We start from the raw sequence: 25995 nt of genomic DNA on the forward strand, positions 1-25995 counted from the left end.
GCGGAAAGCCATTCGTTCTGCAAAGAAGTTGTAAAACTTGAAAAGGGAACACACACACACACACACACACACACCACCACCACCAACAACAACAACAATTCAGCTTCTCGCAAATGGAAAGAGTATTATTGGAAGGAAAAGTGTTCCTTATCAGTGTGCTGTCCAATATACCTTATGTCTTTCCAGCAGTCAAGAAACATTCACACATCACCAATCCTATTAGCAATGGAGGTGTTGATTGTGCTGGAAATCAGATTTCGTTACTGATACAGCAAGCCTGGTCTGAGGCTAGAAAACAGATTTCACTTGAAAAGTCTCTATTTACTAAAGCCAAATATGTGTACTAAAGCCAAAAGGTTGCAAGGGAACTCTACTGATCCAGACCTTTTTAATTCAGCAGTCATCCTGATTTGTTTGCACAAAGCTTGTGGGGTGCCCATTCTTCATTGAGCATTCAGTCAGATTTGTTTATGGGGTGGTTTTTCATCTGGTAGCCATCCTGGTTTGCTTGAGGTTGTTTGCACATCTTCTTGTTAGCCTTTACACTTTTCAGTGCATTTCTCCTCACTTTCCAAACTGCAAAAAGTCTGTTTTTTGTTTTGTTTGTTTCTAAATGGGCTTGCTGTGCTAGGATGACAGAGAGCTTTAAATGTGCAGTCCAAAAGTTCTGGTATGTGGTTGAATCCTTCCTGCAAAACACTCACTCTGAATTTACCTAACCCCAAAGCGGTCTTACCATTAAGGCAGAGTGAAGCAAGAGGGGGGTTAAGTAGCAGCGAGATGTTGGGAGGGCAAGGCTGTGTCCCCCACATGGTCAATCCTGTGCTCTGTAAGTTAGCTTGTTGCTCCCATGTGCTTTCCCACATGGGAAAGATTGGTAAGCCTCTGCACGCATAGTGGGGTGTGTGGGTCCTATCCTGACCTTTGCCTCGGGCAGCAAAATGTGTTATCATCAGCAATTGTACATTTGAAATGGTTTTTCAAATTTGCTGTTTCCAGCATATAAGTGTTTGCCCTTGCTGCAAAAACGGTATCCCTAGTTCAAGTGCAAAACTTAATTCTGGCTAGAATTGTACATTTAGATTTAAAATGGCTTACTAGGGAATGAAAATCTGCTTTCTGGCCCATGTTAATATCGTTCTCCATCTGTGCAAACAGCTGAGAGAAGCTCAAAGCAGGGCTTTTTTTAGTGTTCTGAGTGGAAATGGCTGGGGAGGAAGACGGTGGTATTGGACTTCCATGATATGACATTTGCCTTCCTACATTAACAACTCTGTTCCATCACAGGACTGGTTAAGTGACAGGCCACAGGCCACCTAGCAAAGAAGGAATTGTTTGTGCACTAACTGAATGGTGCAAAATTGCCTTGACAACAGTGTGCATATGGTGAGCCAAATATCAACACTTAGTTTTAGGTAGCAGGTTTGAGTATTCTCCCACCCTCCCTGATCATTATAATCTTATGGATTTGTTGCTGCTTTATCCTTACCTCTAAATGACTCTTGAAATGGGAATTGCTTTTAGGAAATCTTTCCCAGATGACAGTAGCAAAATGAGTACGATGTGAAGAACTCATGAATATCACTTCCTCCTTGGGTGCAGCAGGACACGTCATGCTGGTTAACTTGCCCTTCTCTGGCCTTTGTGGCTGTTCCCATCATGAGTTATTGCTAATAAATGGAATGCATCTGAAGGGTTCCTGCCAGTACGTTTGGTTTTGTGACTCTAAGGCAAGAACGCTGCTTGCTAAACTACTAACCTTTGGCAGTGTTTTGACCCTTTAAGTGTTTTATGTGTATATATATAGCTGACGCAAGCTTCGAGTTCAGATCCCAGTTTACAATTTCAGCAGCTCAGAAGAAAATGGAGAGAACGGGCTCAGCTGAAGTTTGCAGCCTCTGATGACACGAGGCGGCAGAAATCTGTTTGTACTTGAAGAAGGGCTTCTTTCCACTTCACAGAAAGTTGATATCGCAGATGTCAGGGGCAGATGCATCTGTGTGCAGAATTCCAGCACCAGATTTGCAGCCAGATCCAATGATTTGCGTACATGAAGCAAACTGGTCCGGTTAGGGGTCTACATAGCACACAGCCTAAAGTTAAGTTTGGCATTACAAATTCAAGCCCACCAATGGTTATCCAGGGGTAAATGGGTTGCAGGTGAGATGCCCTGGTTTTTTTTTGTAAGGGGTTGGTGAGAAGTTAATTTATTTACAGAATTTAACAAGTGATAAGAACTCAGCCAGTCTATTGGGATAGGTTTTACGTATTTATTCACTCATTTATTACGCCTTAGAATTCTTATAAACAGTTTCTACTGTTGGTTGGTTTTACCTGGCAGACTGGGTTGGTGCTGCTCTGGTCTGTTGCTTTCATCTCTGCATTTTGTGTACAGGTTTCTCCTAATTTTACATCGTCTAAAAATTGTGTGTGTGTGTACCTTCCCTGTACACTGCTTATTTCTGAGTATTGGAGGCAGGAGTGTAGTGTGGGGAGGGCCGGGGTGTGTGTGTGTAGCCCCAGGCGCATGGTTTTGAGGGGCGCAAGCCAGGCATCCCCTCTCAGTGATCCCCATCTTGCTTGCTGCCAGGGGTCTTGTCATTGTGCTCCAGCCCCCTTGCTAAACGCAGTGGTAAAGTTTGGCTGGTGCAGTGGGTTTTGTTTACCATGGTCTTGCCTGGGGCGCATGTACACACTCCGGTCGCCCACAAAGGATGCAACGCTGCTGATTGGAGGAGCCTTTCCTGAATGGGCGCTTTCTTGGTTCAAACCTCATAAGAATGCACAGAAAAATGCCAGCAAGATGTGGACTTCCTGTGGAGGAGGAATCACTGTACCCCCTTAGCCATGCGGGGAGGTATTTTGACTTCCTGCTCGTTTACTTGCTTCCCACCTCTCAGTTTTTGGCCTCCTGAGGGGAAAGCTGTAGAAAAGACATTTCCCCCAAGGACCATTTGTCTGGACAACTTAGTATCTGCACAAATACTTAATATGATTGAATGTGAAAGATTGGTTCAGTTGCCATGTATTAGTTGTCAGCTTTTCTTATTTTGTTATACTGTATAAGGAAGAAATATCATTTCTGTGATCAATCTTTTTAAAGTACGATTTTATCGTACGCTTTTCTGCATAATGCATGCAGAATACATGTGTAAAAAAACACAGGCACAGAAATACATATATATATATGTTTGTGTGTGTGTAATGGTGTTGTTGCGGCTGCTCTCGAGTAAAGATGCCCAAGTCCGTACTTGTCTTTAACGGTTTTATTGTGCATAATATTTACAGTGCAGAGATACCGGTAGCAGAAAACATGACCTCCTAGTCACTCGCAGAATCCGGGAGTGGACGTTTCCTGTTGCGTGACCAGCATAAGAGCTTAGGCACTCCAAAACACCTCCTCCCGACCTTACGTTTAGTGGCGCGCCTTAATTTGGGCACGGAAAGGGCTGCCTGTTCCCCTCCATCTGTTGGTCAAGGCAGTGCAAGGGTTCCCCTACATCACCGAGCCTTGCCTCCTCCATCCCGCTAACTTCCTCATTCCCCCCACCTGACCCGCTGCTGCTGCTGCTCTCACTGGGCAAAGTGCTGGTCAGCAGGAGGGGGGGGGAGGTTCCCTGTAGGAAGGTCCCCTGACAATATATAATTTTAAAAAATCTTTTTTTGTAATTTTCATTAGACAAGCAACCTTGTACAAAGGTACGCTCTTAAAAATAAAGTAATTGCTAGCCTTCTCTGATAGCTGGTTGGGTTATGACATGCTTTTTCTTTCATCTTCCAGATGAGAATTCACCAGCAAACTTCTGGGACTCCAAGAACCGTGGTGTGACCGGAACACAGAAAGGACAAATTGTATGGCGAATTGAACCTGGCCCCTATTTCATGGAACGTAAGTTACACGGGTGATAGAGAACGTGCATATGAATAACTTGCCTTCTTGTGGTGATGTTTTTCAGAAATGCTTTGGTATGCCATGTAGTGTTTTGTTATAGAAAAGGGGGGTGGGAACACTCTCTTGGAATCCTATTGGGAGAGAGATGGCAGCCTTAACAAGAATTCGTTCAAAATCAGCAGTAAATGAGTTATCAGTTCCCTGTTGGCAGAATAAAATGTGCTCATTCTGCAGCCAGTGTAACATTTTAGGTGGGTTGTGCAACATAAGCCGAGAATAAACAGTGTGTCAGGAATATATGCTGGTTTGTAAAGAGAAGGGCTGAAATTGGAATATAAATTACACTGGAGCAATTTCATCTGTTAGGAAAATGTGTGGATAATTTATTTTGTTGCTCATCTTTTTATGTAACTTGTGTCACGGCGCATGTTAAAACTGAGCAAGTGAATGAGGGAATAACCAGAGCAAATGACTTTTTTATATAAAAAAAGCTAAATTTAAGACATAAAGTAGTGCAGTCCTCTGGCTCAGTGCGGCCCAGGATTAAATGATAGTTTTTCTAAAATAGTACAGGAAATGGAGCTGCACAATTCTGATTCAATGACTCATTTTGGTCTGTCCTCTTTTTCATACAACCATCAGCTCAAATCTCACATGATCATCAAGTTGAAATCTCTGCAATTTGGGGCCTCCAATTTGGGCAGAAAAATAAAAGTGTTAGATGAGCTTAGGAACCTCAAAAGGGGTGTTAGCGGAAGATATATATCTTGGAGTTGAAATGCTAAAGAGATGAAAGCCAAAGTTGAAATGCAAATGGCTAAATCGAACTTTTAGTCACCCACCCAGTTTATACAAAGCAGCTGGCTGTTTTAATTAATTTTTCCTCCCACATGGAAAACTATGTTCTTCAGTTCTGTTTTTGATCATTTTGGGGACAAATAAAACAATTTACCTGAAAGTCTGTTGTTGATGGCAGAGACAAGCTCTTAGACAGGCAGCAATATAGCAAAACCAAATTTTGTATCACACCAAAGATTTCGGAAACTTCATGAATTAATTTGTTTTCAAGTAATGAATGTTGCTTTTTTCTTTTGGGTATTAGCTGATTAAAAAGTATCCATCACTCAAAAGTCCCTCGTGATGTAGAATCATGGATTTCTCTTTTGTTTCCCTTCTCAGGAAGGGAACAAAAAGGGTAATCTGGTCCAGACTTAAAAGGCAGGATCTGCACCCTTATCAGAAAAAGCAAAATTATATTCAGATTGTTTCTTCCTCTTGTGCGTGAAGCTGAAAACTCTGCCACTCAGCTATAGTCTGCTCCAAATTACAGAAAATTGATGCAACCTTAGGAAAGGAACAGTTCGGTATTTCCCCCCTGCTACAAAAGGGGGTGGACGTTTCTTTGATAAGCCAGGGCATGCAAGAAGAAGCGTTGCAAGATAAAAGAAACCCATCAAAATTCCCTCCTAGCTTCTTGAAAATTAATAATAAGAATATTATTACCATTATCGTAATCCTGAAAATATTCTGCAACCTAGAATCCAAAGGCAGGCAGAATACAAACATGTGAATCTGCTGCACATACAGAGGGAGTTACTCAGAGAGGACATGAAGGGGAGGTTAAAGGAATAAAGAATGATGCAGCTGCCAAATGCAATGTTCTGATCAATGTTGTGATGAGCTGGCGCCCTCAGGCTGTCACCTGCTGAAAAGGCGACTGACTTTGTACTTCCAACACTAATGCCATAAGAGGTGCTGGGAAGTGTCACTCTTCCCATTTGAGCAGAGAGTGAAAAGGTGCATCAAATGTCACACTCTTTTTGGCTATGGTAATTCAGCAGAGGAGAGCGGGGGGGGAGGACGGGAGGACGGGGAAGGAGAAGACTAGGAAGATTGCCACATCCCATCATACACAAGCGGTGGCAAATTGTTGCTTTTTTCTGTCACACTTTCGATTTGCAGTGTCTTTTTGCTTCCTAGCTTCTGTTTGCAGTAAGTGAATTAAACCGAAGAGGGTTGCTGGCTCAGTCCTTCCCAAGTGTTTCCGTATCCAAAGCAGAAAGTCTTGGTTCAAGTTCTGTGCTCCTAAGTCTGCACTGTCTTGATAAATAGAATGTTGTTTGTTCATTGCATTTTGGTTCCCTCTGTTGTCACCCGATTATTACCTGTTTGTAATTTTAAAGAGCTGTAAGTCATTTTGAGGCATTTTAAAAAATATATAAAGCAATGAATAAAAGGAGGGTGGTAGAAGTGGGACAGCGGTTGCTTTTCATTAGTAAGCTCAGCTATCACTGAGCCTAGGGCTTGCCGATCAGAAGGTCGGCGGTTCGAATCCCCGCGACGGAGTGAGCTCCTGTTGCTCGGTCCCAGCTCCTGCCAACCTAGCAGTTCGAAAGCAAGTCAAAGTGCAAGTAGATAAATAGGTACTGCTCCGGCGGGAAGGTAAATGGCGTTTCTCTGCGCTGCTCTGGTTTTGCCAGAAGCTGCTTAGTCATGCTGGCCACATGACCCGGAAAAACTGTCTGCGGACAAACGTCGACTCCCTCAGCCAGTAAAGCGAGAAGAGCGCCTGAACCCCAGAGTCGTTCGCGACTGAACTGTCAGGGGTTCTTTACCTTTACCTTTATCTGTAGAAAGTATCCCCTTTTCAACATTGGGGGGGAGGGCAGATGAGTGAAGGCAAGAAGATCTATTTGAAAGCACACACACAAAAATGGCGCTAAAGCAGCTGGACTTTCATTAAATAGACTGCCTTCCTGGGTATCCACATCTTATAATACTTTTTTTTAATTATTCCCAGTGTTTACAACAGCCTTACTTAATACTGATTCCTCAAATATCTTCACAGAGGGATGCACCAGTATCTCATGGTAGAATAAATGTATATTGGCTATCTTAAGTTTGCCAGAAATGGTTGCTTGGATTCATCATGAACTGGACGCACTTGCAAAAGGTGTCCCAGCCTGATCCTTGCCCGTTCCTTCCCACTGCAGCTCCCCTGTACCATATCCCATTTATAGAATCATGGAATTGTAGAGTTGGGAAGAGACCAAGAGGATCATCTAGTCCAACCCCCTGCAGTGCAGGAATCTTTTGTCCAACGTGGGGCTCGAACCCACAACCCTGAGATTAAAGAGTCTCATAATCTACCGACTGAGCTATCCCTCAGGATCATTCCTTGCAGTTGTTCCCCTGAACCTCATTGGGTGAATCTTTCCATTTGGTTTCTCCAAGCTTCTCATTTTTCTAGTCTTCAGTTCTTGTATTTCCACATCAGTTTGCATTAAAAAAAGAAAACTCTCCGCAAGAAAATCCATTTATGCAATTAATTCACATTTCTGTGAATATGTACCAACTTTTGAAAGCACCTTCCCCTAATAATGCATTTAGGTACATTATTTTCACTGATATGTAGATTTTAAATGCACATATATAGTCTAATATACACATTTTATTGCATATTATTTGGTAGGGGCACTGCATAGCAAAACCCAGGGAAGCGTGGACTTTGAAGAATAGCTGTGTTTTTGTCCATGTAATTATTTTAGGAAGTGTGAATTGGGCAGATGCAAACCATCCTTACCATCAGGAGTATATATTGAGGAGTGACTTTTTTTGCAGCATGGCGGCACAGGAAGACACAGTAAAGATGTGCTGTGTGCTACTTGCAGTTTCAGAGAGAAGCAGAAAGTTATGCAAAGCTAACTATCAATGGTTGTTTTCCAAAAACAAATACTAATTTCTAATGTATTTGAAATGCCCAGTGTGTGTTTGTGCCTTACTGGAAGAAAAGAAATTATTGGTTTTTAAAATAAAAATGTGAGATCTTTAATTTGAAATCAAGGCTTTCATAAGTGATGAGACATCATAGTACAATTGTGTGTGTGTTGAACCCCATGTTGCCTTGGAAGTCTGTGTCTCCCAAAGAGCTCAGCTAAAACATGACTGTTGACTTAGACAACAGTATCCAGGAAATTACTTTTCCCCAATTTGAATATTGTTAAGAATGCAGAGTGACCAATGAATATTTTGTTGGTTTTATTTGGTTTGAAATGGGTCCAGCGACAACCCCTGCTAGAATGAGAGTCAAATAGACTTATTTTATGACTACTTAAAAAATAACGTTTTCCATACCCATGGAAATAGTCTATTGATCTGTGGTATGTTTGAAATAAAATACAACAGGAATCATTTTCATAAAATGTTGTTGTTGTTTAGTCATTTAGTAGCTTCGGGAACACTGTCCAACCATCTCATCCTCTGTCGTCCCCTTCTCCTTGTGCCCTGTATCTTTCCCAACATCAGGGTGTTGTCTTCTCATGAGGTGGCCAAAGTATTGGAGCCTCAGCTTCACGATCTGTCCTTCCAGTGAGCACTCGGGGCTGATTTCCTTCAGAATGGATAGGTTTGATCTTCTTGCAGTCCATGGGACTCTCAAGAGTCTCCTCTAGCACCATAATTCAAAAGCATCAATTCTTCGGCGATCAGCCTTCTTTAGGGTCCAGCTCTCACTTCCATACATCACTGCTGGGAAAACCATAGCTTTAACTATACATATATCATAAAATATAGAAGACATCAAAAATATGTGGAAGATTTCTGGAATATCATTTTTTTATTTAAAAAAAACAATTAACAAAGATATTTAGTGTCTCCGGTGCTCCTTTTGCTCCTTATGTGATCAATGCTTGTTAATTGTTTCATGCAGAGACCATTTAAGTGATTTCTATGTGATTACTTTCCCCAATTGGTTTGTTCAATCATTGAAGCGCTGCTGGAAATGGAACCGTTTGCAGATAAGCTTTAAGTATGTTTTTCTCTGATCCTCATTAAAAGGAAATACGAGGGGTGGCTACAAATTGTCACATTAAATATTGTGCATGGACTTGCACATGGAGGTGAAGTAACCTTAAATAAATGCAAACATCCTAACCTACCGTCAAAGCAGTTATAAACTCCAATAAAACACATCAAAGCGATTAACAAAAATTCTCAGTTAAAACTGGTGGCCTGGGCTTTTTAATGTGTCCCATTTATTCTTAAGAGTATGGTGAAGTTTTCTGTGTTTTAGTTACAGGTAGGTAGCTGTGTTGGTCTGCCATAGTAAAAAAAAAATGAAAAAAAAATCCTTCCAGTAACACCTTAGAGACCAACTAAGTTTGTCATTGGTATGAGCTTTACCTGAAGAAGTGTGCATGCACACAAAAGCTCACCCCAATGACAAACTTAGTTGGTCTCTCAAGGTGCTACTGGAAGGAAAAAATTTTATTTTGTTTTCCTGTGATTATGTACAGTGCCGGCTCTACGGCCAGGCTGGGTGGCGCAGGCCCGCCAAGGGGGGGCGCCACGCAGCTGCTCCCGCCCGCCGCGCGCTAAGCCCGCCCACCCACCATGGAGCAGCGCCCTTGGCGGCTGCGCTGCGCGCTGAGCCTGCCCGCCCGTCGCGCTGGAAAATGGGGCGGCGGGGGACGGCGGAGGGATCCGTCGCACCATGGCGCCAAAGGTGCCTAAGACGGCCCTGATTATGTATTCATGGAGCTGCACACAGGACCATTTCCAGGTTTTGTGGAGGCCCTGGGCAAACTTCCCTCAGTTGGCTCTCCTTCCCTCCTGCCACGCTACTGCAGGCAGGATGTCCATGGTGGCGGCAGCATGCGTGGAACGGTGAGCAGAGCTTCCCACCCCTCTGCTCCTATGTGATGGCACCACCACCTGAAGCATGCCAGCCCTGCACCTGATGTATGAACATGGGGAGCATGCTGTATGGCCCAGCCATTTCCTCCTCTGCAGCCACATCAGCTGTAGTAGCGACGGCACTGGTGGCGAACTTTTTCCAGGGCACCAACATTTGCCCACGTTGGCTGCATGCTGGGGCAAGTGTATAGAGCAGAGGAGCTAGCTGAGCCCGTACACAGAATTGTGGTGGTTGGATGACACTGGAGTTTTTAACCAGAGAGGCGTGGTGCTACTCTGACTTCACAGAAAACCTCTCCTGAGTATTAGGGGATCCTTTGAAAAAGGCTGGGAGGTGAGGTGGGAAACTTCAATGCAAAGGGAGAATCGCCAAAAATTGGGTTGGGGCAACTTGTGTGAGTTCTCCTGTGCCACATACTTGACCTTTCCCTCTGATTTTCTGCTTCTGCAGCACTGAATACAACCCACTGTCTGTTTTTTTAAAAGATGGTTTTCCACATTAACTCTGTAGTTTATGGTAGTTCTAATGATTTTTCACCTGGCCTGTCATGCTACATCTTTGATTTACAGCTACTGGCTATGATTTACAGCGACCTAAAACTTCCCGCATTGTTTAATGTACTTATATGAAACATATGAGTACATTTGGTTCACTTTTTTTTTTTACTTTAGAAGCCAAATGATTCATTGCTGTTGTAGCCTAAAGTTGTCAGATTCAAAGCTTCAGCCATTTCAGCTAAGCAGATGTTGAAAGCCAATGACAGCTCTGCCATTTATAGTTTTTATATTTTTATATTCTTTTTAATTAATTTTTTGGGACAAAGTTGTAGTCAATATTCAACGGAATCTTCTCTCTTTTGAAAATGAAAAAACAAAAAACTTCATGTTTTGTTTTGGGCTTGGATCTGGAATTAATGTTTTGGCTCTGACTTTATCAGACCTATGAATCCCGAGTACATACTTCAATGTTTCTATGTCCTTGTGTTTTGATTAAAAGTTGCATGAGTCAATAAAAACGGTGAAGGCTTTGGCTTCCACCTGATAAAAACTTATTGCAAGACCTAACTAAATAGATAGTGAAAGTGTAGTCTTGCGGGGAATGTGCTTTCGTTATTTTTCTAGGGCGCCTCTCAGTATTGTTTATTGGCATCTTATCTTGGCTCTGAGCCTTTCAAGTACTTTGCTGCCTTTGTGTGTGTTTTTATATTTCTGGAGTGGGAGGTTGATTGTTTGCAGCCTGAGTACATTTCAGTGAGCCATGTTTTTGTTGCTTCTCTTGCTTGCTTAGCACATCTCTGCCCCCCACCTTCAATAATAGCTCTGTGCCGCTCAACTCAAATACAGCTTGGAACTGGAGCTGATAGCATCCTTGCAGAAACTGCAATGGGCCTTTTGTTTCATGCAGCAGTTGTGGAAGTCAGGACAAAGCTGTCAAATATGGTTTGGTTGGGTTTTTTAAAAAAACCATGCTCTAGATGAGGCTTCCTCAAACTCGCCCCTCCGAATGTTTTTGGCCTACAACTCCCATGATCCCTAGCTAGCAGGACCAGTGGTCAGGGATGATGGGAATTGTAGTCTCAAAACATCTGGAGGGCCGAGTTTGAGGAAGCCTACTCTAGATTCTAGAATTCTAGATCCATAGAAATTTAAAGGGGGGAAATTATCACTTGGCCTAGGAAGAACTTTTTATTCAGGATTCAGTCTGGACTATCGAGCCTTGCAAATGAAGACAGCTGTGGATAAGTCATTCAGGGCCCCAGACAGAGCCCAGTGGGGCAGACAACTTGTTCTAACACGAACCAATCTCAGTTTTATGCCCCATGAACGTTAACTACCCTTGTGAGGCCATGCTCCCTTGTGAGGAGCTCAAAGCCTTAAAGGGCATCTCTCTGACCCAGAACATTCCACTACCTGTCTTATGCCGGGCATAGCACCTACGTTGGTGAGGTGGGTCAGGGAAGAGGCTGACGCCTCAGTGGACTGGGCCTGAGAGACACAGACTCTGCAGGCTTGAAAGTCTCAGCCTTGGAAGGTTCCTGGTTGTTTGGCTTGGGCCCAGTGCTTTCTCAGTCTCTTCCCCCTTCATTCCTGAGCTCCCGCTGGACTTTGAAATCACTGTTTCCTGATCAGTACTGGGGTAATATATTAAAGTTGATGCAGTTGAGGATACTGGGGATGTATAATAGTAGCAGGGGTGCCAACTTGAATAATTTCTTTTTTTGGGGGGGGGGGTCAGGTAAGCCCCACCCCACATAACTGATCACATGACACAGTGCATACATGCACGCCATTTCAATGGCAATACCCATCAACTTGGGGGGCTGCCACCTCAAATAGGAGTTGGCTCCTGTAAATAGTAGGATTGCAGGTAAGGGTGCAATCTTACCTACGAGAAAGAAAAAAATAGGGAATATACCAGGGGTCTCCCTAACAGTATGCTCATTGTCACAAGTCTTTAAGAGGATCTTTTAATAGAGTAACAGGTATTATCTTTCTCAAATGGTTGCAAGTTGTTGCATTGCAAGCCGTATGTTTCCAAGCAGCTGTTCCATTGACTGACTGCTTCCATTCAGTAATGTGAATCTTTAATGAGTTCTGCATACTCTTACCCCACCCTTCCATTATTTCCCCCCAGCTGAAATAAAGATCTGCTTTAAATACTACCATGGTATAAGCGGAGCCCTGCGAGCAACAACTCCATGTATCACTGTGAAAAACCCTGCTGTGATGGTAAGTATCTTTTATTCATTGCTTGACACCAAGCCAATCTGTTTTGCATGTTCAGACCCAGAGACCTCCCCGCTAAATAAACACACATTTGACTCAAATTTTAGTTTGTTTTTTGGCAGAATTTAGGCCACAACTTTATTGATTACAGAAAAGTGAGTGGTTGCATAGGCTCTGGTTCGACTAGCTTTCTGCACCCTTGCAGGTAGCGCTGACCCAGGGCACCAGCATAGGTCAGCCAAGGGTGAACACCTGAGGTAGGTGAAAAGCCCGGGAACTGACACTGTTCACTTCCCGGATGCTCTCCTGGACCTCTCGGGGGTTGACCAAACCAAGTTGAGTCCCTGGATTCCTTTAACCATCACATAGGGATGGCAAGACTGTTCATCCTTTTCCCGTGATGGCACATTTTTAACCAACAATTTGGTTTTAGTAGTATTCAGTTTGAAGCCTGCTCCTTCTCCAAAGTTCTTGATCAATTCTAATACTCTTGTTAAGCTATCTTTAGGGTTTTCGGTCATAATTAATAGATCATCAGCAAATGCTTTGAGTTTGTAAGCTTTCGTTCCCAGAGTGATGCCTTTGACGGATTGGTCCTCTCGTATCTGGTTGTTAAGCACCTCCAGCACCAAGATAAATATGACAGTGGGCAGCCTTGTCTGGTCCCCTTACTTATTTTGCACTCTTCAGAAATCTTGCCATTGATAATTAGTTTAGCATGTTGTTCTTGTCCCACGGTGACCCAGCACGGTCTCTGCCCTGGACCCTGTGAGTGTCTCAAAGCACATGGTCCTCCTTTTCACTACAGCAGAACTAGCTCTCCATCTCACCTCAATGCCAGGCCCTTTAGCGGGTCCAGCACCTCAGCTTCTGAGACCTCCACTTTGGTCCCTCACTGACTCTTCTGACTCTCCTTACTGACCCATTGGAAGCAAGCAGTGCCTTTTACCCTAAGAAATTCCAATGATTGGAGGGCCGTAACAGATTACTATTTACAGTGGTACCTTGGTTCCTGAACGGCTTGGCTCCCGAAGAAATCGGCATCTGAACGCCGCAAACCTGGAAGCAGGTGTTCCGGTTTGCGAACTTTTTTTGGGAACCAAGCGTCCATTTCAACTGTCTGCATTGTTTCCGGGCCAATCAGATGCCGCGCCTTGGTTTGCGAACATTTTGGAAGTCGAATGGACTTCCAGAATGGGGTGAGTTCGAGAACCAAGGTACCACTGTACTCAGAGTTTTAGGCCTGTCCAGGACTTTTTTTTCTCAGCCTGAACTCACCGGAACTCTGTTCTGGCACCTCTCAGGTGAGTGCCATTGCCATTCTAAGAGAATGAGGAAGGTGTTCGTGGCGAGTTCTGGCACCTCTTTTTCTAGAAAAACAGCACTGGGCGGTCTGTCACAATTCTGTTCCCTTGTTATAGATTATTTCTCCAGTTTGCATACTACTTTCACATTCGGAAGTGAGCACAATAATTTCCCCCTCTTTTCAGACGGGGGCAGAGGGTACTGAAGGTGGTTCGGCAAGCCAGCACTCCCGAAAATTAGTCAGCTTTACACTCTCGGGTAAGAATACTTTTCAATTCTGTTTTCCTTTTTTTATTTTACTTTAAATCAAGGTATTGTGAACTTGTGTTTTAGGAAATGTTGCTCATTCTGTAAATGTTGGGGGAAGGATATAATGTGTGTGTGTGTGTGTGTGTGTGTGTGTGTGTGTGTGTGTGTGGTTATGGGCAGGGCTTTTTCCAGCCATAACTCACCGGAACTGAGTTCTGGCACCTTTTTGTTGCATTCCAGCAGCTCTGTAGTGTTGTGGTGCTGTCCCCCTGCACGGCGCTCAGGGCTGCACGACAGAGGTGTTTGGCAGCATGGCGCTTGGGGCTGCGAGTGGCAGGGCGATTGTGGCGGTGCGGAGGTCGTTGGCGCAAGTGCCCCCCCACCCCAAAACGGTAGGGTGAATGGGTGCAACTTGGGGCTGGTGCTCTGCCCCAGGAAAAGCTCAACAACATAAAAAGCTAAACAAGTTCTGGTCACCTCTTTTTCTAGAAAAAAGAGAGCTCCCTGGTTATAGGCATCCAGTGTTGTGTTATCCACCTTCATTCAGCCAAGGGCACTTTTTTGCTCCAGCTAGCAGTGAAGAAATGGATACTGTGGCAAGCCCTTCTGACTCCCAGGCTAAGCATCACTGAGGATCTGCATGTGAGATGAGACAAAGGGATTTTTCTCTTACCTGCCGCTCCCTCTGGACCTGACACAGAGCCCAATTTTGCATGTACAGCCGCACTGATTCACCCCTGAGAGTTGGTTAGTGTTCCTGTGGCTGCTTATTCACCTCGGATCCTTCCTTTATGCAAGGAACATCTTCTGTAAGGTCAGGAGTCTTGTTCTGTATCTATCTGATATTATATGTGAACTGACAGGCGAAACAGCTATCTTGGAGGGTGAAGGGGGCATTTGACAGGCACCCAGAGATGGTGAGCCAGAATGTTCAGCTACGCTGCTCACACTTTTTCGGCTCCCTGGACAGATTAACCTCCTTGTTCCAAAAATGGTTCTTCTGCTGAAGTACTCAGTATAAAGATGTCAAAATTAAAAGTGATGGCGCAGACCTTATCAGAACTTGAAGAGCAGTTAGCAGAATGGATTTATTTCATGGAGTGCTTTTGGTTTTGTATAGAAAAGAGTTGAGAAACTGGTGTCTTTTGAAGTGGTGTTGCTAAACTGCAGACATCGCTGCAGCTGAACTCTGAAATCTGTTCAGACATCGCTGCAGCTGAACTCTGAAATCTGTTCAGAAGATGCCAATAACACGACTTTTTTACCTATATGTGTTGAAGGACAACCTGGAGATGTGCAGAATTTTGTATTTTTGAGCTTGTGCTTCCCATATAAGCAGCTTGTACTTCTCTTGCTCTCTCTTGTTTATACCTAGATTATATGCACATTTATCACTGTCGCTATTTTAACATTCGCTCACTGCTGATAAAAACCCCAGATCAAAGGCTAGCACATTTACCCTGTCCTATATTTTTCACAGGTTTCTAGAATGCCTTGATCTTCCACTGAATTTCCATTGCTAACACCTTTTGTCTCTTCGCTGGGAATGAACGTTTCGTCTATTATTAGCACACCATTATCATTATTATTTTTAACAAAGTAAAATAAAATAAGCAAAGGTTAGGTGTTTCATGAGAGGCAGCTATGTGAAGCCTAGTTGCATAAATAGAATTCTTTTGCCTCTAGCCAGGAAGTTGGTATGATTATCGCACCCACTAATTTAGCTATTTCCAGGGCTTTTTTTTCAGCCAGAACTCGCTGGAATTCAGTTCTGGCACCTCTCAGGTGGATACCATTGCCATTTTAAGAGAATGAGAGAGGCCCTCGTTCATGGTGGAGTTCTGGCACCTCTTTTTCTAGAAAAATAGCATTAGCTATCTCCAGCACTATGCAAATAAATCCATGTCTTAACGAGCACCTCAACAGCATGCAGATTAATACACTGAACAAGAGGCGGAGCCATAACTCACTGGTAAAGCACATGTTTTGCATGAAACCAAGTCTCAGCTTCATTCCCAGATATCTCCAGTTAGTGTTGGGTAGGACTCCCTGTCTGAAACCCTGGAGAGCCATAGGCATTCAGTGTAGACAATATGGAGTTACATTGACCAATGATCTGACTTGGTATAACACAGCTTACTATGTACATATCAATCTATTCTACCAAATGCCTAACATCTGAACAAACAACATGACAGCACAGCTATGAGACAAAGTCATTCCCATAAAGGAATTGGCATTTTAAAATTTCAGTTATGTTTTAACTGTAGATAACCCACCCACTTGGACTTCCTGTGTGTTCTTAATGATTTTTAATGACTACAAACTACCTTAAAAAGGTTTATTTTTTAAAAAATTGAGATGGGTATACCAAATTAATAAACAATGGGCAAAATGTTCAACCATATTGACACAGTTATTAAAAACCTGACACAACAGTACAGTTGATCTCAAACTGGAGTTTGCATTTGTTTTCTGAAGAAGTTAGCAAATGCTACATGTAAAGGAAACTGAACTTCATGTTTTAGTGTGCTTCACTTCTCCATTACAGTTGACATACTTCTTTTGGAAGTAATATGTGGTGTTAAATGTCTCTGTCCTTTATAAATATTATTTGCCACCCTCAAAAGCCAAATTGTGCTCTTCTGACCGAATATAGAATAACTGATGCAAGATAATGTTTGCATGATGTAGAATTGATGTTTTGTTTTGTTTTATGTGTGCTTTTTCAACAATAAATATTGAAGCCATGTTGAAGCCTGCCTATCTATCAGTTTGTCCTATGCTGTCAGAACACTTGGTGATAAGCTGGATAACAGAGTAAAGGCATTTGGCGAAAAATAATTGCTGCCGTGTTTTCTGTTCTTCTTTTTCCTCTTCTGTGTTTTAAAGACATTAGGGCAGTTGGGCTTAAGAAAGGAATGTTCTTCAACCCTGATCCTTACTTAAAGATGTCCATTCAGCCTGGAAAGAAGAGCACATTCCCTACATTTGCTCACCATGGCCAGGAAAGGCGGTCTACTATCATCAGTAACACAACAAATCCTGTTTGGCACAGAGAGGTAATCGATGGCTTTCAATGAACTTCTCAGTATCTGAGGTAGAAATTCTTTCTTTGGGTTATTGCCGACAAGAGTTCCTACAGCCTGAAGGATCGTCTCCATCCCCATCGTTCTGCCCGGACACTGAGGTCCAGCGTCGAGGGCCTTCTGGCAGTTCCCTCAAGGCGAGAAGTGAGGTTACAGGGAACCAGACAGAGGGCCTTCTTGGTAGTGGCACCCGCCCTGTGGAATGCCCTCCCATCAGATGTCAAAGAGATAAATAAACTACCTGACATTTAGAAGACATCTGAAGGCAGTCCGTGTTCAGGGAAGTTTTTATTGTGTGACATTCTAATGTATTTTTAATCTTTGTTGGAAGCCGCCCAGAGTGGCTGGGGTACAAATAATATATTATTATTATTATTATTATTATTATTATTATTATTATTAATAATTGTAAGTGCATGTCTGCCCCCCCCCCCGCATTATCTGGGGAACGAAAATCTTTTCTGTCACTAGCCCACTGGAGCCCTCCCAGTTGCATTCTGCTTTATCCAGGAATATAGATTCTGACTTCCAGTTCATGTGAAAAGTAGGCTAATTGGATTATCTTTTCTTAGAACAAAACTCTCTTATTCTTTTGCATTACAATACCTTCTGGTAGCTTACCGCCGAAGTGATGCTTCATTTAACTGGAGCACGTGCTGTTTCCTTGTGCCCTACGTTCTTCTTGGTGACAAAAGACCTAAGAATGGTAGTTCATGAGGCTGCTTGCATGTGTGGCTAAGATTTATTCTGTGATTTTCCTGCCAAATATGTGGGGGGGGGGCTGTTTCGTACCCCTGAACTCAGATGTTGCTGAGCAAATCAAGAGTTGCTATCTTTGAGTGTGATATGAAATATATGTTTGTTTTCTTATTTCCAGAAATATTCTTTTGTAGCACTTCTAACAGACGTCTTGGAAATAGAAATCAAAGATAAATTTGCGAAGAGTCGGCCGATCATCAAGCGTTTTCTTGGGAAGCTTACTATACCAGTCCAGAGACTATTGGAAAGGCATGCAATAGGGTAAACAAATATGCTTTCATTGTTCATTTTAAATCAGCCAAGAGGAAAAGGAAGTTTGCCTTTCCCTAACAAAATATAAATAATTTAAAATCCAATAATGAATTACTTTACCAGGAAGCCAAGCATTTTTGTAAACTTACAATTTGATTTGAATTTTGCCTCAAAGTATTCAAAGGTTTTCCCTCTTTCTAGCAGTAAAAGTTTTTCTGTTGTAAAAGCTGTCCCACTCTTTCTAATTATCATTTGCTTATATCTACTTTGAATCCTTTTTGTCTGTCAAAAGATGTTGAGTTGTGGGAGAACAGGTTCTTACAGTGGTGTGCAAATTTATTCAGAACATTTTGTATTGTTTTTTTCATACCATTCAAACACTTCAGACTATCTTCTTGTTAATTAGAAAGATGCAACTAATTTCATTGAAGATTAGGGCAGCACTAATATTTTAATGGATCGCATGCTCTCTCTAAACGTTAATGAACTTTTTGTCACATTTATGTTATAGTCTCCAGTGACTATTCTTTTAAATGTGCAAGGTTCACTTGCTTTGTACATCGCCAGCAGTGAAGAGTTGCACAAGAATATATCTTACCTAATGTCAAATTTTCAACCTACACTGATGATGTGCTATAAATGTTGAATAACAGGTTGGGGGTGAGTGTATGCTTTCCCAGACATAGCCACTATTTAGTCCTCGTAAACAGCGTCTGGGTGTAAAATTACTGAAATGTCCAGGGAAATCTGGACGTATGGCAGCCCATGTCGGAAGTGAGATTTTGCACACAAGAAAAGCTCAACATGGAATTCTGCTCAAGATTGATCCAGAGCAGAACTCCAACGTATAGTTAGCAGAGTAAAAACTTAAACACATTGCAGGATTCCCCCCAAAATAGACCAGAGGCAATTGTATTTCATCCAGTAGGAGCTTTACTCCTACTGAAGGCAAATGAGCAGAATGGTCACAAATCCAATACATTCAGGATTGGCACTGTCCATAAGAAATCCAGTGGCAGCAGACCTAAAGTTGCAATAACTTAGGTAAAAGTAAAGGTAAAGGGACCCCTGACCATTATGTCCAGTCGTGACCGACTGGGGTTGCGCGCTCATCTCTCATTACTGGCCAAGGAAGCCGGCGTATAGCTTCCAGGTCATGTGGCCAGCATGACAAAGCCGCTTCTGGCAAACCAGAGCAGCACATGGAAACGCCGTTTACCTTCCCGCTATAGCGGTTCCTATTTATCTACTTGCATTTTGATGTGCTTTCGAACTGCTAGGTTGGCAGGAGCTGGGACCAAGCAACGGGAGCTCACCCCGTCACAGGGTTTCAAACCGCTGACCTTCTGATCAGCAAGCCCTAGGCTCAGTGGTTTAGCCCACAGCACCACCTGGGTCCCAATAACTTATAATTAGACTAAACCTTAACACTAATGTACACACCAGAAGGAAAAGAGATAGAAAGAGAAAGTGAAACCCAGGCTCCTTCTGGCCTTACTTTTATAGCTAGCATGACCTTGACAGAATGAGATAAGAGAACCAGTTTAAGCCAGCTGTACTCAAACATCATGAACCTTCTGCTTGTTTCTTTAACACAGAGAAGCTTCCAGAACCCTCTTGAATTAAGTAGAATAGGAAATACCTCTATTCTATTTGGGGAAGTTTTTAATGATTGATTTTTAAATATATTTTTAATCTCTGTTGGAAGCCGCCCTGAGTGGCTAGGGAAACCCAGCCAGATGGGCGGGGTACAAATAATAATAATCATCATCATTACTACTACTACTACTACTGCTGCTACTACTACTATTACTACACATCAGATCAATACTTTCTGCACTAAGAAATGCAAACTGACACTTTTGTGTCCTGGTTTTCACTTTTTGAAATATGGCAACCCTAATACTGTATATATAATCATATAGGAAAAGAGCAATTAAGAGGAAACAAGGCGTAGTGTTTAATAAGAGCCCATGCAATATAGAACATGAAATAAAATGCCCAAAGTATTTTGACAAATGACACTTAACAGCATTCAGATGTGTGAAACACCCTAGTCCCAATGCAGCTTGAAATTCTTAAGTCCACTGAGGGCTTCCGCACCTTGCCTAGTAACTGCAGCGCTAACAGAGGAAGGATCTCAGTGGTTTGTTGCTACCGGGTCTGGCCTCTTCTTGCCATCACTATAGTTGGCTACGCGCTTCCTGCTTTAGTGTTTAAAAAAAGCAATATTCATCAATGTACAGTCCCCATATGGCTTGTGGTTTGCTGCTTCAGCATGCTTGATGGAGGCATTTGCACCTGGGAATACATTCAGTGCTCCCAGGGCGTCTTAAGCAGTTGATGGACTGTGTCCAGTAGATTCATTACGCCATCAATTTTATCCATGACTTGTGTAACATTAGCTTTTATTGAGACCTATGAAGGAGAAGTTCCTGGTGGATGGGGCCAAATAAGTTACACATTTCAGATCAGTTGAAACTAAAGGTCTCTTGTTATTGGCTTCAGCTGGATGTAGAAGATCCCTACTGGGAATACTTTATTTTAAACACTCCTCCTGTAGAACTCGGAACATTCTGAAGTCCATGGAACATTTTCAACTGACTGTGAAAGGCACCCAGTCTGGGTGATAGTATAGATTTATTTATTTTTAAACACGGCCTGTCCTCAATTCTGTAAAGTTTCTAGTTCAGCACAGTGTTGTCATGCTTCTTGCATGACTATCAAGGATAAAATCAGCTTGTAAACAAATGGCCTCCTTTTTCGCAGATTTCCCCACCAAAATAACACGTTGCATAAATGGAGAAAGACAAATTCAGTTTGAAAACAATTGTCAGCTTTTTCCAAGGTGGTGTTGATGCAGGTAAGAAAAAAATACATTGCAGATTTGACAAGATTAGATTAGGTTACTTTGGCTGAGCTTCCCCCCCGCCCCCGGCAATAGGAGAATCCCATTGGGCCAATTAGTTGCTTTTTAGTGTTCTAAAACATTTAAGGTTCTTTGAACATGGATCATAGTCTCAAGAACAAAATGTTATTTTCTTAAGAAATGCTGGAATTTTTGGGGTTTTTTTTAAGTATTCAAATAATTTTGAGTACTATGTTGCTTTTTTATTTGATATAGTAATCTGATTCGAATCTGAAATTCAAGAATTCTGATATGCTAGTCTGATAGAGGTGTTTTAAATAAATTTGCACACTGCTGGGTACCAGAATATCATCATTACTATTCTAGGCAAGTTTTGAGATATTGCTTAATTGCTCACATGCTCATTTCCCATCTCCTGTAGTAGTTCACTATTCTTATTGTAGTGTTCAGCTGAAAAGAGAATATAAATACATTTGTTTAAGCCACCAGGGGGCAGAATATTTCCACTTACCAATATTTTGTAACACTGAATTATACTCTTTTTTCGAATTTGAAGAGTATCTGACAGTTAAAGGAAATACAGTAGATTCATTTATCATTATTTCCATTATCTGTCAGTCACGGCTGTATATTGTGTGTGTGTGCACTCTGTGACTACTTTAGTATGTTGCTAAGAACAGAGGAAAGTAAAACTAGCATTGTGCTAAATTTTCAGGGGTGAACTTTTTTTTTGCACAAAAATATTCATTTGTTTGAATATTTATGACCCACATTTTCATTAAAGGCAGCTTACAACATAAAATGCAATAAGATACATCAGTAAATATCTGTAAAACATAATTTGAAGCATCAACAAAATAGCAATAGATAATGGCTTTTGGGTGGCCTGAAATGATCACTCTTAGTCTTACTGTTTACATGTTTGTCCACTCTAGCTTGCTGCTTCTCCTCACTGTTTCTTCTTTGGCATTTTTCCTTTAAGCAAAGTTTTATTTTCCCGTTGCCTATGTGATCTCAGTAAGTAAGGGATTAAATTGCTGCTGTGGTGATAAAACCGTTCCACATAGCCAGTTAGTAGCCCTCATACTACCAAAACTCTAAATCAGGGGTCAGCAAACTTTTTCAGCAGGGGGCCGGTCCACTGTCCCTCAGACCTTATGGGGGGCTGGGCTATATTTTGGAAACAAAATGATGCAAGATAACTATGAGCCCTGGTGGCTGCTTACCTGTGTCTTGTGAGCGGCAAGGGCTGGCGGCAGCAGAGGGACGATGAGCGGTGCGTGAAAGGGCTCCGGAGAGGGGCTGCTTGAAATGGCGGCTGCTCGATAGCTGCTGCTGCTGGGATGAATAAAGCCCAGCCCCCTTCCTCCTCTAGGCAGGGCTGGAGGAAGCCAAGAGGAGGGAGGAGGCACTGCCACAGCCGCCGTGTGAGGGAGAGGGAAAGAACGTGCGTGCTGGCGATCCATGTGGTGATTCCCGGACCATCCGCGGGCCAGATCCAGAAGGCAGTTGGGCCTGATCCGGACTGTGGGCCTTAGTTTGCTGACCCATGCTCTAAATTGAGGGAAAAGAGGGAGTGTGTCAGTTTATTGCTGATACTGATATTCCTTGTCTTGCCATACTGTACTGGCAGGTTGTAAAACCTCCATTTTAGCACAGAAAGTCTCTGGTCCAGTGACGGGGATTTGCATGTAGAAACAGGATCTACACTGTAACTAAGGTGTGTGCATATAAATGCAGGTCTTCATGTGGATGCTGTCTGCCTGCACATCTAGATACCACATCCTTATTGACATCCAGAGGTACATCCCATTGAGAGCAACATTCTGCAGATCTGCAACATCCACATCTGGATGTGCATCAAATTTACAGTGTGGATCCTGGTTTGTAAGTGATGAGGAGAGATGTGAAACAGCTCCCAGGAGTTCACCTTGGATTAACTCAGAAATTACCCAGACTCTCTTTCTCTCTCCTCCCTTAAATCAGAACATATTGGGTGGTTTTCCTGACCCAATTCATGGGACTGCCATTCCTGAAAGCCATCCACTTTATCCCCCTCACTGCCAAAACAAACTTCTCCCTTACTGTCACTCATTTGCTATGGTGGACATGGCACTGAAGGCACACAGAGAGAAAAGGTTCTCCCAAGGGCTTGAGCAAAAGAAACAAGGAAGTATGTTTGAGGGTGGGTAGTGTGAGAAATGGCTTTTGGAGACAGGAGAGGGCAGCAGAGGCAAGTGGGGGAGCCAATAATTCTTCTTTGGCTCAGATTTCGAACCAAGCTGGAGAAGATTTAAGGGGTTGTGGTGCTTTTCTCTTGATTTTGAGGTAGGCATTATAAGCCTCTGGTGGTTGCATGAGCCCAAATTCACTAACAAATCTATTGATAAATATTTGGTAGCCTGCTTCCATATACAGTTCTCCTTAGCTGGATCAGGTTGCTTGCAATAGTTTCATTGCCCTCTCCTGGAGCAGAGTCAGACAAGGAAGACCGGCCCATTTGCCTTGTATCTCTCATCTCTCCTGAAAATTGATCTGGACTTTTTCTCTACCACTGAACACAAACAAACAAAAATGGTGGTGATACTTTCAGTGGAAACCTTTGTGGAACTGTCTCCCCTGGTTTGTTTGTTTGTTGTTTTGTTCAGGTGTGGTTGAAAGCACTTTGAAAGTTACACAAAGCACAAGAGAGAACTCATATATTTCTTCTCCTTCGCAGAGACCAAATTCTCAGCTACAACCTTGGCAGAAGGCTTCCAGCTGACCATGTAAGCGGCTATCTTCAGTTCAAGGTAGAGATTACATCTTCGATCCATGAAGGTGAGAGTTTGCAACAAATACATGCACATTTGCTGTTGGGTGGAAGGTGTTTAATGTTCGTCGGTTACATCTTTCCAAGTGTCTTGAGCCATATTTTGATTTATAGTGCACTGTAACTCAGTGTAACCGCAGCCGTATGTAAAAGATGTGTCACTATCCACAAAACCAAATATCCACAGGGAAATGAAAGAGAGGTGGGAAGGAGAAGGATAGAAATTGAAACCGATGCATCTTAAAGAATCTCAATTCTCCCCACCCTCCCACTCTGTATCTTGTTAATCTCTCCACCCTTTACCACTAAATGGCAAAATTATGCCTTTACACCCCTCCTAACCAGATCCTTCCAAATTATTGCCCACCAAGACTGTACACAGACAAATGCAGGGCTACATCTTCCATTTTATAATCTCTTGTATCTGATTACAGCCAAGTTGATAAATTGATAAGCCAAGTTGATTTATTTACATAAATAATCCTTGTCTGACCATTTCCTTACTTCCTTAATAATTGCTGTTGCGCGCAAGTATGCCTAGATGTCTCTATGTATCTAGCAAGCTTTGATTTTTGTTAAGAAAAGCTACTGGTGTCACCTCTTGGCTCCCATTTTAAGTAATACTCCCAAATCTAACATTCTCAGATTTGCCAGGGGTGGGGGGAAATAGAGTGAAACATAGACTGCTAATTTTTTTGGAGCAGGGCCCTTTTATATAAAACTTTTTCTGTAAAGTACCTCGATGGTGCTGTATAAATCTATAAATTAATATTTTAAGTTTTCTTTCTCTTTATTTAGGGAATGCGGATCTAATGCTATGTTCACCTGCTGTTCATTTTATGTTGCAATAAAACTGAAAGCTCGAGCTGATATGAAACCTTTGATCTGTTTTAGAGGCACCGTGGTACAGAATGTGCTTCTGGCTTTCTTGCTTTAAAAAAAAAATCAGGCAGTGTTTATATTGCCGTTTTGTAAAAAGCTCACACCCACATATATCAATGTGTGGTTAGGTGCTAAGCCTAACTTTCACGTACAAGAGCATGCAATTCAGAAAAGCAGTTAAGTGTCTTTCCTTGAGCACCATACATGCTCCAGAACTGGTTTTGAAAGAACCGACAGCATTGCAGGAATTTTCATGATGGTATATTTCATAAGATTATTCCCCCCCCCAACCTCACCAATGATCCTGCGGAAGAAAGCTGCAGTGAGTCTGAATATACTCTCTGTGTAGCTATCTGCCCCACCTGCTTCCCTAGCTGCCCCACTGTGACTTGGATCGGCCTTTCCATGAGTATGTCTCTAGTTCCCCATAAATCCCCCTGCTTTGGAATGTATAACCTGAGCCCCAAACTGAGATATCCTTTGAGATATTCTCACACCACTGCTGCCCATCTACCAGCCTTCTAACAGTGCCTTTCATGTATGCAACTGAACTTCACTGGCTGTGCCAGGAAACCTGTCAGTCAAAGCTGCCTGGGTTCAAAGAACTTAAATACAGAGCATAGCGGTTTTATTCTTTGCCTTTCACCTTTGACCAACCAAAGGCGCTACGTGCTGTTTCTACACGTAGTATCAATTCTGCCTTTGTGAGCAATAGCCTTCCATAGGTTAATTAGATGTTTAATGTTTGTTTTTGTTTTTCTTTAAGCACCATTCTGTCTTTTCCCTTTGGTCTCTTAATCTTATTTTTTTAAATACAGAAATAAAAAACGACAGGGTTTTAGAAAGGACATTGGTTACAAGCTCAGGGAACGTTTGCTTTTTACCGCCTAAACTAAGTGGCTTCATCCTACACATCCGTGCCCATGATGATTCACAAAGAAAGGAAGCTGCCTTGCTCTTTCAGTGATGAGGAGGCACTACCTGGATGTTCTCTCATCCAGGGCAAATAACTGGCTCATAGCTGAGCTATCCCTCACAGCCAACAGCCAAGTGGGTAAAGAAGACTGTGGTGGCAACCTATTGAATGCTGCTTGCGCAACTGGTCTCCCTAACATGACAGTTGTGGTACAGCTGGCTTCCATAACTGTTAATAATAATAATAATAATAATAATAATAATAATAATAATAATAATTTTTTATTTATACCCCGCCCATCTGGCTGGGTTTCCCCAGCCACCCTGGGCGGCTTCCAACAGAAAAATAAAACACAGTAATCTATTAAACATTTAAAGCCTCCCTGAACAGGGCTGCCTTCAGATGTCTTCTAAAAGTCTGGTAGTTGTTTTCCTCTTTGACATCTGTTGGGAGGGCGTTCCACAGGGCAGGCGCCACCACCGAGAAGGCCCTTTGCCTAGTTCCCTGCAACTTGGCTTCTCGCAACGAGGGAACCGCCAGAAGGCCCTC

At 42.6% G+C, this 25995-nt stretch overlaps 1 protein-coding gene across 5 annotated transcripts in view; it reads left to right on the forward strand.

The window, feature by feature from the left end:
- The window catches only part of HECW2 (HECT, C2 and WW domain containing E3 ubiquitin protein ligase 2), a 174813-nt gene that overhangs the window by 74052 nt on the left and 74766 nt on the right, over positions 1 to 25995 (forward strand). For 4 of the 5 annotated variants that reach the window (XR_015946283.1, XM_088653442.1, XM_088653479.1 and 1 more), the window contains 6 exons: positions 3782 to 3889; positions 12222 to 12316; positions 13804 to 13876; positions 16760 to 16929; positions 17834 to 17976; positions 23556 to 23656. Coding sequence is in view for 3 of the 5 variants with exons in the window: in XM_088653442.1 (XP_088509568.1) it covers positions 3782 to 3889; positions 12222 to 12316; positions 13804 to 13876; positions 16760 to 16929; positions 17834 to 17976; positions 23556 to 23656 (690 nt within the window). In the remaining 2 variants the exon portion in view is untranslated. Of the gene's footprint in view, positions 1 to 3781; positions 3890 to 12221; positions 12317 to 13803; positions 13877 to 16759; positions 16930 to 17833; positions 17977 to 20736; positions 20831 to 23555; positions 23657 to 25995 lie in introns of those variants that run through there. The other variant, XM_088653606.1, reaches the window with a different exon arrangement.

Source organism: Zootoca vivipara, chromosome 1 (assembly GCF_965207765.1).
Source record: "Zootoca vivipara chromosome 1, rZooViv2.hap1.1, whole genome shotgun sequence".
NCBI lineage: Eukaryota > Metazoa > Chordata > Lepidosauria > Squamata > Lacertidae > Zootoca > Zootoca vivipara.